At 34.0% G+C, this 13,953-nt stretch overlaps 1 protein-coding gene across 1 annotated transcript; it reads left to right on the forward strand.

Annotated features, from left to right (window-relative positions):
• The first annotated feature begins 2,733 nt into the window (after positions 1-2,733).
• Positions 2,734-10,166, forward strand: LOC128987174 (U-scoloptoxin(16)-Er13a-like). Its single transcript, XM_054407912.1, has 3 exons — positions 2,734-2,875; positions 7,580-7,688; positions 9,939-10,166. The coding sequence occupies exons 1-3, from the start codon at positions 2,773-2,775 to the stop codon at positions 10,060-10,062; spliced, it is 336 nt and encodes a 111-aa protein (XP_054263887.1). The 5' UTR covers positions 2,734-2,772; the 3' UTR covers positions 10,063-10,166.
• The last annotated feature ends 3,787 nt before the right edge of the window (positions 10,167-13,953 follow it).

Genomic DNA, 13,953 nt, shown 5'->3' on the forward strand with positions numbered 1-13,953 from the left:
GTATCAAGGATAAAGTCAAAAGGAATACTAAAGTTCCATCGGACCATTGGGCAAACATTTAACGTTAACATTGTAAACATTCCGTTTTTTATCATCTCAGCAATCAAACCATAGCCGAATAGAAAAAAACTCTTACTGTTTGTTTACCCCTGTGAGAGTACTTGTTTATTTTTAAAAATATTTTCACATTCAGGTGCTTCAGGTTTTTATTGTGTTATTTGTTAAATGTAATCACATATGAATCCTTTAAATGGTTAATTTATGTCAATGTATATTATACTAGGGTGGTCCTTTGAAAAGCTACGCGTGTTAATGAGCTAGCCTAATGTAAAGACTAATTCAGCATTTTAGCCACAATAAAGCTCTTTTAAAGAGAAGTTAAGAAACAAATAACGTGAATTAATTACGACACATCTTACCAATGAGGTAGTATAGTGTGGAGGTGTAATTGACATTGTGTAATAAGATTATTTTACGGCAAAATATGGGGAACGAAGGGAAACTAGGTAAATTAAAGCCATTTGAAGTAAAAACTGTTGTATTTATTTCAAACCCAGATGTTATAGGACTAGAGAGAGACGTTGAAAAAGTAAAAACTATCCAGTGAGTGATTTACAAGCTTTGTGTAAGATTATTTAGAAGCTTTCATTACAAATTATCACTCTTACAATTTTATATTATAAATTTATCTTAAATTTATAAAATAGCACAGATTAAGATCCAACAAATTAAGAACGTGGAAATAAATCGATTGGAAGCACTGTAACAACACTACAATAATATGCTACTTTCCACAACAAAATAACTTAATAATTTATTCAAATATGATGGGAAAATAATTTGTGTAAATTCATTCAAAGAGTACATTCATTGGATTGTCTATTAACGTAACACGTTTTTCCTTTCAAACTACTGTACATGTAACAAGTATTGTTATATAAAATAACTATCCAAAACAAGGCAGTCAAAATCACATACATCTATCGACTGTTTATATAGTGTACCCAAAGAAGCCACAAACCCACACTTGTTGTTAATGTTTCATATTGTATAATATCAATCGGTCTACTTCAGCTGAGATAGGAGTGGGTGTTTACCTGAAGTTTACTAAAGCTCTTGACCAACTAAGGATCAGCGAGTAAATTAAGGACTGTGAAGGAAATGTCAAACTTGTTATAGTTTAATAATAACTTTAGCTAACAATTGCGGTCATTGTTGTTTGGAGATTCGTTGCTTTTCAACTCATAATGATTTAAGTGCTGTGTATTGCAAGTACGAAATGTATACACTGTTACACGACGTTTAAACTGATTCGGTATTAAATTAAACTCAGTTTATATATATTTAAATGTTTGCAAATCTGTGAATACCAAGCACCATATATCTGTAACTGGTAAAATGCTTTAAGTAGATTTTCCATAAACTCGTTTGATTGATGGGCTGAGTGAATAAAAGCTCTTATAACGTTTGAAAGAGGATACCAATTTAATTGAGCAATTTCCGTACGTCCAGCCACTATCAGAGAGAGTTGAGTGTGTGATTGTGACTGACTTGTTTTGGAGAGTTATTTTATTGAACGCGACTCGTTAAATGTACAGTAGTTTAAAGGGAAAAACGTTTTGCGTTATTGGACAATCCAATGAATGTACTCGTTGAACAAATTGACACAGATAATTTCACCAACAGAGTGAAATAAATGATTATTTGTTATCAACTTGTACAACAGTACTGACATTGTCGTGGAAAGTAGTATTTTGTTGTATTTTATTCCAGTATTGTTGTTAAATAACTTCCAAATAGATTTATTTCCTCGTTCGTAAGATATAAGATTATACTTTGTGCTATTTTATTAATGCAAAATAAATTAATGAACTATACTTGTAAGAGAGATAGTTACAACGTAAGTTTAACCCTTATTGTGAAAATTATCATTAAGTGATGACGTGAAATCATTAGTTCAGGTATTTTCCTTTTGACATTTTTAAAGCTTTATTTATTAAAGAAATTTGGAAAGATTTAAAGCAGTATAATATTGATGATTTAAAAATAAGCTTACTTTTTAAGATGTATTTAAAATAAAGATGCGTGTTTTATTTGTGGGTAAATTAATAATCTTTTGCCCTTCATGGGTACTTTCCTAGTTCATTAGTTGTATCAGTTGTGTAAACGGTCATTTGATTGTGAGTTTGTATTAATCAAGTAGTGAATTTGTGTTCCTTTGTTCTACTTTGTCTCACTCATAAACCTTGAGCGTGCACCAGAAAATGTCAATTTCAGCACTAGTAATAAACATTTACTTTTTAGATCGAAACATCGTATTTTACAACAGGGCGGCTTTCCCGACCTATGCATTAAAGACCAAAGGAAGTTTGTGTTTAATGAACCATTAATGTAAATTTTTGACAAACAAAGGTAATAAAAACAAACAAAAAAACAAGTTGTGTAGTGTGTAAACACGTTATCACTCGAATCGGTTCTCAATGACTGTTGAAGATTGAGTGTAAAACTCTATATTATAAACAATGCACACCACGGGCGTTCTAGACCCCAATTTCTAGCCACAGATAAGTTAGTGAAGAACGTGTTGTGATACGCAACCTTCATAACTGTGTGATGGCAGAGTGCATTCGACCGGAATGATTGCAGGAGTTGAGAGGTTAGAACACAAACAGCGATAGCCTCAGTGACATGGGCGGGCCTTGAGTTATCTAATTAGCAATTGTAATTAGTTCCTTGTAATAAACCTTCCGGCAGTCGGCCAGTATCGCCACCATGTACCCGTCACTAGCCTTTGTGTGCGTGTTGTTTGTGTGTTCAGGTGTGTGTGATTGCCGTAAACTCGAGAGAGACAATGAGATCTCGCCCAACACGGACGGTGAGTATCGAGATATTGTTTGAACGTAACTAACGCCAGAATACAAGCTTTCTCTGAGGTTTGAATACAATATAAACCACATCTAGGTTAACTTGCTGTTATCTATCTACTTATATATAATTCAGTTTTTAAAATCTGTCTAAACCTAAGAGTTCTAATGGACCGATTTTATTAATTAATGTGTAGTTGAAAAGTTAATTCGTGTATATTTGAAAGAATTATACAAGTTAGGTTTAATTAATTATATGTTGTGAAAAAGTAAAAAATAAAAGAATACATTGAAAACTGCTTTTTACTTAGTATATATTTGTAGGACATTTTAATTTCTTTCAGTATATCACATCCACTTTGGTCGATTTCCCCATCATTTAAAAGTTTTAAGCTAAGTGGCCTCCAAATTTATACTTGTTTAGAGATATTTTTGTTAAACTTTGTACAGCTAAATCTAGACTTCTACTTGACCGATTTTGTTAATTAATGGGTTGTTGGAAAGCCTAATTTATTTAAATTTTCACATTATTATGAGAGTTTAATTTTATTTAATATTTATGGTGAAAAATGAAGGATGCATTAAAAACGGGGTTTTTTAATATTCTAATTCCAAGTTTATATTTTTAACCAACTTTAGGCTGCCTTTTTTAGTGTTTTCAAGAAATACATGATAGTAATTTGTAGGAAATGTTATTCTTTTTCAGAATATCACCTTCCAATTTGGTCGATTTATTCACCATTTAAAAGCTATTTGCAAAAAAGCTAAGCAACTTTCAAATTTATATAGGTGAGGAAAATACTGAATTAGAGATATTTTTTATTAACCTTTGTACAATTAAATCTACAGTTCTACTGGACTGATTTTATTAATAAATACGCCAATGGAAAGCATCCTCCTTGTAGATTAAATTTTCAAATAATTATTAAAGTTTGATTTTGTTAAAGATGTATGGCACTATGGCAGTAGTTGGTTTACATCATATAATCATATGAAACATGTGTTAATAATTTAACAGCTGTTGTATTGTTATTTAATTGATTTTTCTTTGTTTACATGCTGTTATCATTGAGATAAGTAGATTATAACTGGAGTCACTACTCTCTGGTTAAACATTAGAGAAAAACGTGTCACTGTTTTTGCTGGTTTGTTTTCGGTGTTTCATGTTGTTAGGTTGGCCGTGTGATCGGTTGGTGGGATGCTGTCAAATTCCAATTCATTCTAACCTAACCATATACTATTTATTTGGGGTTATCCGTTATTTCAAGGACTTGTATCAAAAACTTATTTAAGTTATTCCACGTTGAACCGTGTGAATTTAAAGTTATTTTGAATCATTATAAATTGTTTTTGATAGAAAATAAATGCTAACTTATTTACCTCTTTTCAAACTATGGTTAATGGTAAAAATAGTCAAGTTTCCTGGTTTGGAGATATTGGTTAAGTCTTATGTTTAGCCCTATCCCATTTGATTAAAGAACGACCATCGGTTTATGATCTTGTTAAAATGGGTTGCTCGTAAAATAAACAAATAAACTTATATTGCAATCATAATGTTAACCTATTTTTGTTTACTATCAACAAAACGACTGGATAACGCCATCTTGATCTTGCCTCTAATTTTACAAGTCCCACCAACCGATCACACGGCCAACATAACAAAATGAAACTCTGAAACAAAACCAGCAAAAACAGTGGTACGTTTTTTAAACACAGAGTGGTTACTCCAGTTAGTATTATTATAGGTCAGTGGTTGTTATTCACAATTAGCATTTGTGGTTAAAGTGTGTTCCTTATGTTATGTGTGTGATTCTATAGTTATTTGTGCAACTAGTGAGCAAAGGGAGCAATTGACTCACTCGAGAGAAATACTTACTCACGAGCCGTAGGCGAGTGAGGAATGGTTTCTCGAGTGAGGCAATTGCAGTTTGTACTCGAGTTGCACTTTATATTTTTCCTACAGTTACCATAAAACAAATAAATTGGTAAAGAAACGTGACATATTTTTACACAGAAGTGAACTTTTAATATGACACTAGCTGTGTACCCGTTCTACGCACGGGGATCTTATAATATTCAGTTGAAACCTTCTTATATAACGAACAGCAGTTGGTTTGCATATTTTAAGATATGCTGGCCAAACTATTATACATAGCTTCATTTTATGTTGTTTTTTGTTGTTCCGGATCGGTATGACAATCAATAAAAGGTTAAATTACCTCTGTGTCTGCCGGTCGATCCTATAACGGTAGGCTTACTTTTATTTTTACTATCTGATCTCGTTTGCATGGCTCAATCACGTCCTGGTTGAAGTTCGTTCGCTACGCTCACTCACCTGTATGTTGGAGCTCGTTCGCTGCGCTCACTTTCCTTCAGGTTAGCTCGTTCGCTACGCTCACTTGCCTTCAGGTTAGCTCGTTCGCTACGCTCACTCGCCTCCAGGTTGCAAATTAGCTGTTGTCATAAATGTAAAAGAAATAATAGTGCTAGTGCTGCACCCTGTTGGTAATCCTTGTAACTTTAATGCTATTGAACATCACAGAACAGAACCAACTTGTTTAATTGAAACAGCTGTTAAGATTCAATAATTTCATTTCTCATAAGGTTAACATGGGCTTCCAGAAATTCCACGTCAAAAATCGACAAAAACTTGATTTTCAAGGGTTTACTGTTAAATATCTAACTGTCTCATATTCGATGAAATACGTCTAAAACCATCTCATATATGTATAGTATTTGGAAAATAAGTTTCAGGCGGGACAGTGCTATAGTTATTGAGGAGTAGTTGTAATAAAGTGCGTATTTTAGCGTTACCAAGAGAATGACAGATAGACAGACAGACAGACAGACAGACAGACAGACAGAAATTGAGATAAGGTTTGATTCGGTTTCTCTGACCTATGAAATGTAAAAATAACCAAAAAGTTCATTATTCTAAGCAATGTACAGACAAAACTCTAATTTTATTTATATAGATTTAATCATACAACAGTACAACAGCTGACCAGCTGATTTACAGCCAGTGCTGCCAACGTATTTCGCGCGCATACTACCTTGTCTGCATGTTACGCACTCACTATTTCGTGCCTTCACGTTGCAAATCTGGAGTGAGTGAGACAAAGTAATTAGAGTGAGACAATGTTAACATTGTCTCACTGATGAGCCAATTGGACACTTTGCTTTCTCATCGATTTTTTTACTGAACATTCAACATTCTTACAGTATTCTTACACAGAAACATTTAACTGTTGTAGTAGGCTTGTTAATAGCTATATGTTTTGTCTAAATCTGGTTGACTAAGTTAATTTTGTTCACAACTAGCTATATTAACATTTCAAAAAATGTTAAACGTAATACCATTTAAATATGGAAAACTTAAATCCTCATACGAAACTTAGAGGAGTTGCTAATATCGTCGATCTTAGCGACTGCGTTTTGCGTTTATTACGCCCCAACATGCGCTAGTCGAACATTTGTGAGCTTGCAGTTTTTCTTCCCTGTTATGATATTAAGTTTTACCTCAAGTTTACTACTCTTTGTCAGTGAATCATTCACCATATTTCTTCTTCATCTAGGGTTGTTTAATTTAATTTAGATACATTCATTGATATTACATACAGCTAATATCACAAATAAATATACACAATTGATGATTTTAATACTATCTCGGGCTACGTCAGTGAGATCAGTTGTGGCTGTGGAGGGAGGGAGTGTCGAATTACGCTGTGAACATATGGAGCAGAGAGTTACCTCCAAGAGCTTTAATTCAAGGGAAAACCATGAGGATAAATAACATTCAGGTGAAGGACTCAGGTTGATACATCTGCCAATCTTCCGAAACGAGTCCACAACTAAGGGAAGTTTAAAGTTACCGATTGACGTAACGTAAAAGTTTACCGACAAACCAATCCCAAACGTCCCTCTCATGCAGGTACAATTCTACATTTGATCAAGAAAGTTTCAATAACAAATATTTTGTAATATGGTACAGTATATTCAAAATATAAATAATGTATAACTTTGGTTGAGACAGTGAAAAAATTAATATTTGCTATCATCTCCTATGGTATGAACAGTAAGGTTTCAGCTCTAACGTTGGATATTGAAAGTAAACTTCTCTTACTACTGTAAATGTTCAGAGTATGCTTAACTCTTTGGTAATATTACCAAGGGATAGTAAGATAATCACTTTACTTACAAACATAGTTTTACATTTATCAAAAAAAAAAAAATATGTATAGTAAACACACAACTATTTAATCCACAAATACAAGACCTCATAAAGTTAAGCCAAATTATAAATTTGTCCTACTTCTAATACACCCCCTTGTGTTAAACAAAGTATTCTCTAATTCAATGGTTCTCTAAAAGAGGGAGGCTCCTAGGAAAATAGTAAATACATTTTAAAAGTAAAGATAAAAAATATAAATTTAATTTGGGATTTTAGCCATAAAAATTCAAATTGTATAATTACCTTATCAAAAATAGATGTATAAATGATTGATTACACAGAGAGATTATGTGCCTTAAATATGATACATGAGCTTAATAATATTGTGGGTGGGGGACTGGGGGGCGTGTGGAAAATTGGTTCGAGTTCTAAGTGGATCGGATTGTGGATTGAAAAAAAGTTGAGAACCCCTATTCTAATTGATATTTTATAAAAAATAAAACTTCAGTGTTTAACCTCTAAACTTATTGATAATTTGTTTCAGATGGTTGTGTGGTGGACAACGTTGTTCACATGGTAGGGCAGCAGTGGACCACGCTTGGAGAGTGTATGTTGTTCACTTGCCACCACGGAGGCGCTTATGGGGCAGTCACGTGAGTGATCACAACATTATAGAAATATCCCGCCACAGCAAACCTGCAGACTAAGCTGATTTTTATTTGTCTGATTGGTTATTTACTGAAATACTTCAATAAACAATTGATATTAGTTTCTCATTTAAATAACATAGATTTAACGAGTACTTATGTGTGTTTGCTATGGGGAAAGAAATAAACGGTACCAGCAATCTGACACATACTTTCTCCCAATAGCATGTGAACAACCTTTATCATGGGTAAGTGGTAGGGGTAATTATGCTATTTTATAAGAAAAATTTCAAAAGTTTGAATAACTTTTGAACCATAACTGGTTCAGAAATGGGGGTTGCACTATATTTTTAGATTTATAAGGACCATAACACATAATAAAGTTATTTTTCGTTTTTTATGAGAGTTTTATGGGAAAATTACATTAGTTACAATAACTTTTGAACCATAATGTTTATGTTAGTTATTTAATCTGTGGGAATATAAAATAACGAATTTGTACAGGTTTTTATTGTTAGGTTAGTTCAGAGTAGTATGACGATAAATTAATACCGTACGTCACTCGTCCAAAATGTGTTTACCGAACTCGTATGGTAGTCACGCACTCAACTTTGTCTCGCTCGTGATCACCAATTTTCCGGACTAGTAATGTAATTAGGTTACACTTGAATAGACTTAATGATTAGAGAGCTGCTATATACAAATCCGTGCTTAGCAATGGAAAGAAGACGCGGATGGTACGGATGGTAATAATTGTTGTTCTTTTGATCTTATGTATAAAATAGTTACCCTACACATCTACAGTATTATTCATTTTGGATACAAAACTTATTCTTACCACCTAGTGTAGTAATAGTATATTTCGTACCTACGGCCGAAAACGAGTTTTTCGACCATTTTTGGTCCGTGGTACGAACACTATTTTTCACCACATTACTACTATTCACAATAATAATAATGAAAACTGATAGTCAACGCAACAATAAGGTTATGTGAAGAAGTAATTTCAGGGGTCTGACGAGGGGGGAGGTACGAATGAGGCATTAGTTTAAAATTCCTCCGTGAACAGCGCTGTAGTAGAGAGTACTTTGGCAAAGAAGGTTTACTAATCGCAAAAATAGTTCTGTTCATAAAATAAATTTATAAATGCCACAAATTCAATTTTATTATTTTTTAATTATAAAATTAAACTATCATAACCTAACAGAACTAACCAAACTTGCTGATAATGAAATAATATAACAAAAGTTTATTAAAAAAAAATATAATTCTGTTTATAATGACTTAATAATAAAATTAAACTGTCATAACCGAACCAAACCAACCAAACTTGCTGATAATAAAAAAATCTTGGACAAAAAGTTAATGCCACGAGCGGGATTTGAACCCTGGACCTTTAGCATATCAGCCCGGCACGCTAACCATTAGACATCGAGGCCGATGTCTACTGGTTGTTTTGTTACGGTAATGGCGTTCCCTCAGCTAATAAGAAGCCCACAGCTGTCATCGTAGCCTCTTCTATACCTCCCCTGAGTAAATACCTAATTGCAGGGATCAGCAAAAATAATTATAAACAGTTGCTAGGCAACGGTGAAAATAAAAAATTCAAATTCAATGCTATGGATACTGTTTGTGTAATTAATATGCAAGCGGACAGCTGATTTAAAAACGGATGTAAAAACCTGCGGCCCCGGGATGTAAAAACCTGCTCGGCCCCCAAATTACGATAGCAAAACGTAACTTTCAGCCACCGATTAACGTATGTAATACAGCCAAAAAAATCATAGTGTAGTGAAAAATAATTTTCTTTACACTATTATTTATATTATTATTTAATAAAGGGGGTTAAACAAGACTACAGTATCACGTCACTCATACTAAACTCACATCTCCAATCATACTTGGCTTAAAAGACCTACATTCGTATGGTCATCATTTAAAATTAGGTATTAAAGTATATGAAGTACAGTGTATAAATAGAATTGACCAGCGGTTTAATTTAATTAAACTTTGAAGTATGTAATGCGTAGTCAATTCAAAATAGGCCAATGGGACAGAGCCCTTAGGAAATTCGTTTATACAATTAATCTTCGGCATTATAAATTGAAATATGTTAGCAGATCAATGCAGTTCAAGTCAAAATTGAAATCTGACCAAGATTGAGAGAGGATTTCATTTGATCCATACCTTAGACTTTATTTTAAAATTAATACAGTTCTAATGTATTTCTATGTTTAAACGCAAGTTGTGTTTTAGGTGCCCACAGATTCATTTCCGGGAAGACTCTGGATGCTATGAAACTGACATGGACAACACTAAGCATTACCCAGACTGCTGTCCCCAAGTTGTATGTCCAGAACAAAATCAAGCTCTTGAATGACACTAGCTACAATTAATTGTTTTTAGCTTTGACAATACAATAAAAATTATATTAGAATGTTTTATTACTATACCATGCAAATAAATCACAACATTTAATACTCTCATTGTCTATAATCTTTTGTTGTTCATTGATGCATATGCAGTGTAGATCAGTGATTAAAGTGCTCGTCTAGTAATCATAAAGTTGCCGATTAGGTCCTGAGAAAATGTGTAACTTTTGATGGTTCAATACTAGACCTTTTAATACTTTTTCGTTGAAACGGCAACCATACAAAGTAGGTATTTTAAGCGTAGTATGAATGGAGATGAGTGTAGGATGAGTGGCGCGATCTGGTAGTCTTGTTAGTGACGAAGGCTCACATATTCCTAAAACACAGCTGTTAATTAATAGCCCATACAGCTGAAGGCAACTAAGAGACCTACAGTTTATATTGGAGTCCGAACCACATTTTTGCCTTAGTATTAAATGGTATTAACAAATTTGTCCAATTATCAGGATAGTACTGCGAATAGGTGTGTGTTACTCACTAGTGCAGACGTGAATCCACACCAGGGAGTATAGCATCCACTGTGCATGCCTATAAATATCCACAATTCTTGACGTCCTAGTAGCTGGATTACAGGATGACGCCACCGTCCCAGTCAATATTTATAATAACAATATACAAGCTGTCTTTGATCATTTTAATAAATGGTACTGACTAATGAATCTGCTGGTCTTAGTCAGTAACAAAACTACACAGATCATCTTACTCAATTCTAATCTCATACCTCACTCATATTTGGGTTAAAATACGCACATAGGTGGCATTCTTATCTCAATAATGATTGATAATTGATACAAGAGGACAACGAAAAACATGACGTAGGCGCGGACCTGAGCCGCAGTTCTGTCGTCACTCCTCCCTATCTAGGAGATACAATAACACGAGGATTTTAGTAATAAGTAACTTAAGTAATATTTTTATACAAGATAAGTAAAACATTTAAATGCAATATATTAACAATTTTACTGTCGTTTACAATAATATTTATAGAAAAAAGTTAGATTTTGTGTGGTTCAAAATTAAATAATATGGTTTCCAATTGGTAATTGGAGCAGCCTTGAATATTATGGTTATTTATACATTCGCTAGAGTGAACTTAGTATCTGTCAGAACTGACAAGTGTAAACCTGGAAACAGAGTTACTCTGTAGTTCAAAAATAGTAAAAAACGCATTTTCCTTTAAGAGTGACAGAATGAACGTAACAACGGTGATCTAGATTAGATCCTGCACAGCCTCATAAAATTGTTTAAGTAAAATCCCATGTGTCCGAATGTAAAACAAATAATTTACACATATGTCTAGGAGACTCTTAAGTAAGCATCATAGATGAATCCACTACGGCACCCTTTAAGCTTGTCATGCTCTATTCACATAGCACCTGTGGTAACTAATTATGGGATTTTTTCTCGAAAAGAGATTGGTTGCTTGTTGATTTATCCAGTAGCACGATGGGATCATGAGTAACAGCAGTGAGTTTAAATTCTATCGACTATCCCAAGAGCCTAGACACTCGCGCCAAGTGGTGTTGGGATAGTCAGATGTCCATGTCGCATGTTGAAGACTTCGACCGAGGGGGCGACGCCTGCGCCCGCAGCCCTGCTTGTCACACCGACCGCAGTTGGCCTCCCTGCTCGACACGAGGTAGGAACATAACCTCTAAATCATCTAAGCAGAGTAGTTCGTTGTTTTTTCATTGCACACAATTTAATTTGATCGGTTTCCGCTCACGATTAGAGGGACGAATCAATGACGTCATTTATGGATCAATTTCCACGTTCCACAGGTTGATTATCGGCACTGTGACGTGAAGTAACTGTCGGTCTGTCATTTCCAAATTAAGTCTTGTCTAAATAGTCCAATAGAATAAATTAAGCTAGATAACCTCTCCACTTATACTCGTAGCGTTATCGGAAGTTTAATCCTCAGTAAAATAACCCTAAAAATTTGTTTTATGATATAACGCTTGATCTATGTTATAATTAATACTAGCGGTCATCCAGTGGTCGAAAACTCGACCAAAAATATGTAATGTACAGGCTTCTCTTTTTTACCCAACGCTGTAAATAAAACTTGTGATTGTAATTTCTTTCATTTGTTTTGAATTTCTGTTTATATTTTGTTTTTATATTTTGTTATTATTTCATCGCCAGCATGGCAACTCATGTTATTTTTGTATTTCAGATTCATTTTTTGTGCTTATTTTTGAGCCAGTTTTAATTTATAAAGGGTTTCTGCACATCTACAGGATAATGTCTTTCTAACAGTATGCGTAGATTTTCCCAGCGATGCACACAAGCTGAGAAAAAAGGTTTCAAAGAAACATGCCTGCCTATTAATACCGTATTTAGATTTAATAAGTATCAACTAGTCTTGTTTTGAGTATTTAAAATAGCCTTAATTGAAGTAGGTGTTGATAAATATTACCTTGAATATTACTTACTTCGTTAAAAGCATTAACATTCTGTGTTTTCTTTTAACATGGGTTAACTAACTTCCTATCTCCAACACAGGTTTCACATAACCTAAACTAAACTTAATCCTTCCTAGTAATTACTTCTCATCCTGTCCTATGGTGGTTGCCTGACAATGACTTTTCCGGATTCCACCAAAGTCAAGCTCCAATTAAAGAGTTTGTATAGACCGTGTATGTATATGAGCGTCCGTTAGCACGAAAAGTCTCGTAAAAATGATCCAATTACGATTATATTTCGGTACACACGTGTAAACCTACGTTTATGCGAACGATTTCGCGATCGGACAATGGGAACTGGGTTTTATGGGGTAAATTTTTCATTTTCGATCCTCAAACAGTAAATTTTGCAACTTTTCTTCAAACCATTTTAAAGAGCTTAAAACAAAGAATTCAGTATCTTGGATTGTGTTTGTAATGTTAAGTTACAGAGAAAATCGAAAATTAATTTACAAAATCGACCTTATTCTTTTGGAGGATAAGTAAACTTTTTACTACCTGCACCACTGTCCAAGAAGGCCCACGAGGTCTAATTGGTTTTGCGCACTGGTCCTAAGTCAAGTAGAAAAGTTTTCTCTTTTGCGCATCGATGACTGAAGGGCCCCCCGATGGCTATTATCTTTTGCGCTTTTTTCTTGGCGTCTTCCTTTTACACCCTATAAGTCTTGTAATTATAGCTCTATCGTCCGCGAAGCTTGAGTTAGGTAGCATGCAGAGTTAAATGGGTCCAACATGCTATGACTTCGTATTATTTCTTATTGAATATCACACTCACATTTTAACTACTGTAAATTTCTACGTTATCGTAGTACTCACTCATTATACGATCTCACACTTAAGTACTGTATTAAACTTGTCGTGTTCTAAGGATGTATTTTAAATATTCTATTGTTAACATACAACAATAGCGTTGTTAACAATGTTGGCGTTTTGAAACATTACACGGTATACTTTAAAATCAAAATGTTTACGGTTGCCATTGTTGATTCAGTTGTCCGCTTGAGTTTAAATTTGTGGCATCGTATTTTACTAACAAAGGTATTTAATTTGATTTGCGTATAATTCTATGGTTGCGTTAATGATTCTTTTCTTACTCCTAACCGCGTCTGTCCCCCTTATGAGGTAGCATATCACTGAATAATGGGTCAAAATGATTTTAATGTCCAGTGACTTGTGCTAAATTTGTCCGAGTTGTGTAGCTCTATATTTATTATTAAATGACAAGTTTAACTGTCCCGGGACTATTCTATCCTATTTAAGTAGTTGCAGTACAACCAGAATTACATGCCTCGTAGATTACAAAAGGATATATTTTACAAAAGACACCGCCAAAAAGAGCAAAATAGAATTGCCTGAGGGTACATCTGGGGG

The sequence above is a fragment of the Macrosteles quadrilineatus genome, unplaced genomic scaffold, assembly GCF_028750875.1.
Source record: "Macrosteles quadrilineatus isolate MER2022 unplaced genomic scaffold, UCM_ALF_1.0 Scaffold_2__2_contigs__length_208266976, whole genome shotgun sequence".
NCBI lineage: Eukaryota > Metazoa > Arthropoda > Insecta > Hemiptera > Cicadellidae > Macrosteles > Macrosteles quadrilineatus.

What these genes read in the sequence shown, in the direction of transcription:
- LOC128987174 (XM_054407912.1), top strand. Translation starts at nt 2,773, where the DNA reads ATGTACCCGTCACTAGCCTTTGTGTGCGTGTTGTTTGTGTGTTCAGGT. An exon ending in GATCTCGCCCAACACGGACG is followed by an intron (nt 2,876 to 7,579) that starts GTGAGTATCGAG and finishes AATTTGTTTCAG; the next exon opens with ATGGTTGTGTGGTGGACAAC. An exon ending in GGCGCTTATGGGGCAGTCAC is followed by an intron (nt 7,689 to 9,938) that starts GTGAGTGATCAC and finishes GTTGTGTTTTAG; the next exon opens with GTGCCCACAGATTCATTTCC.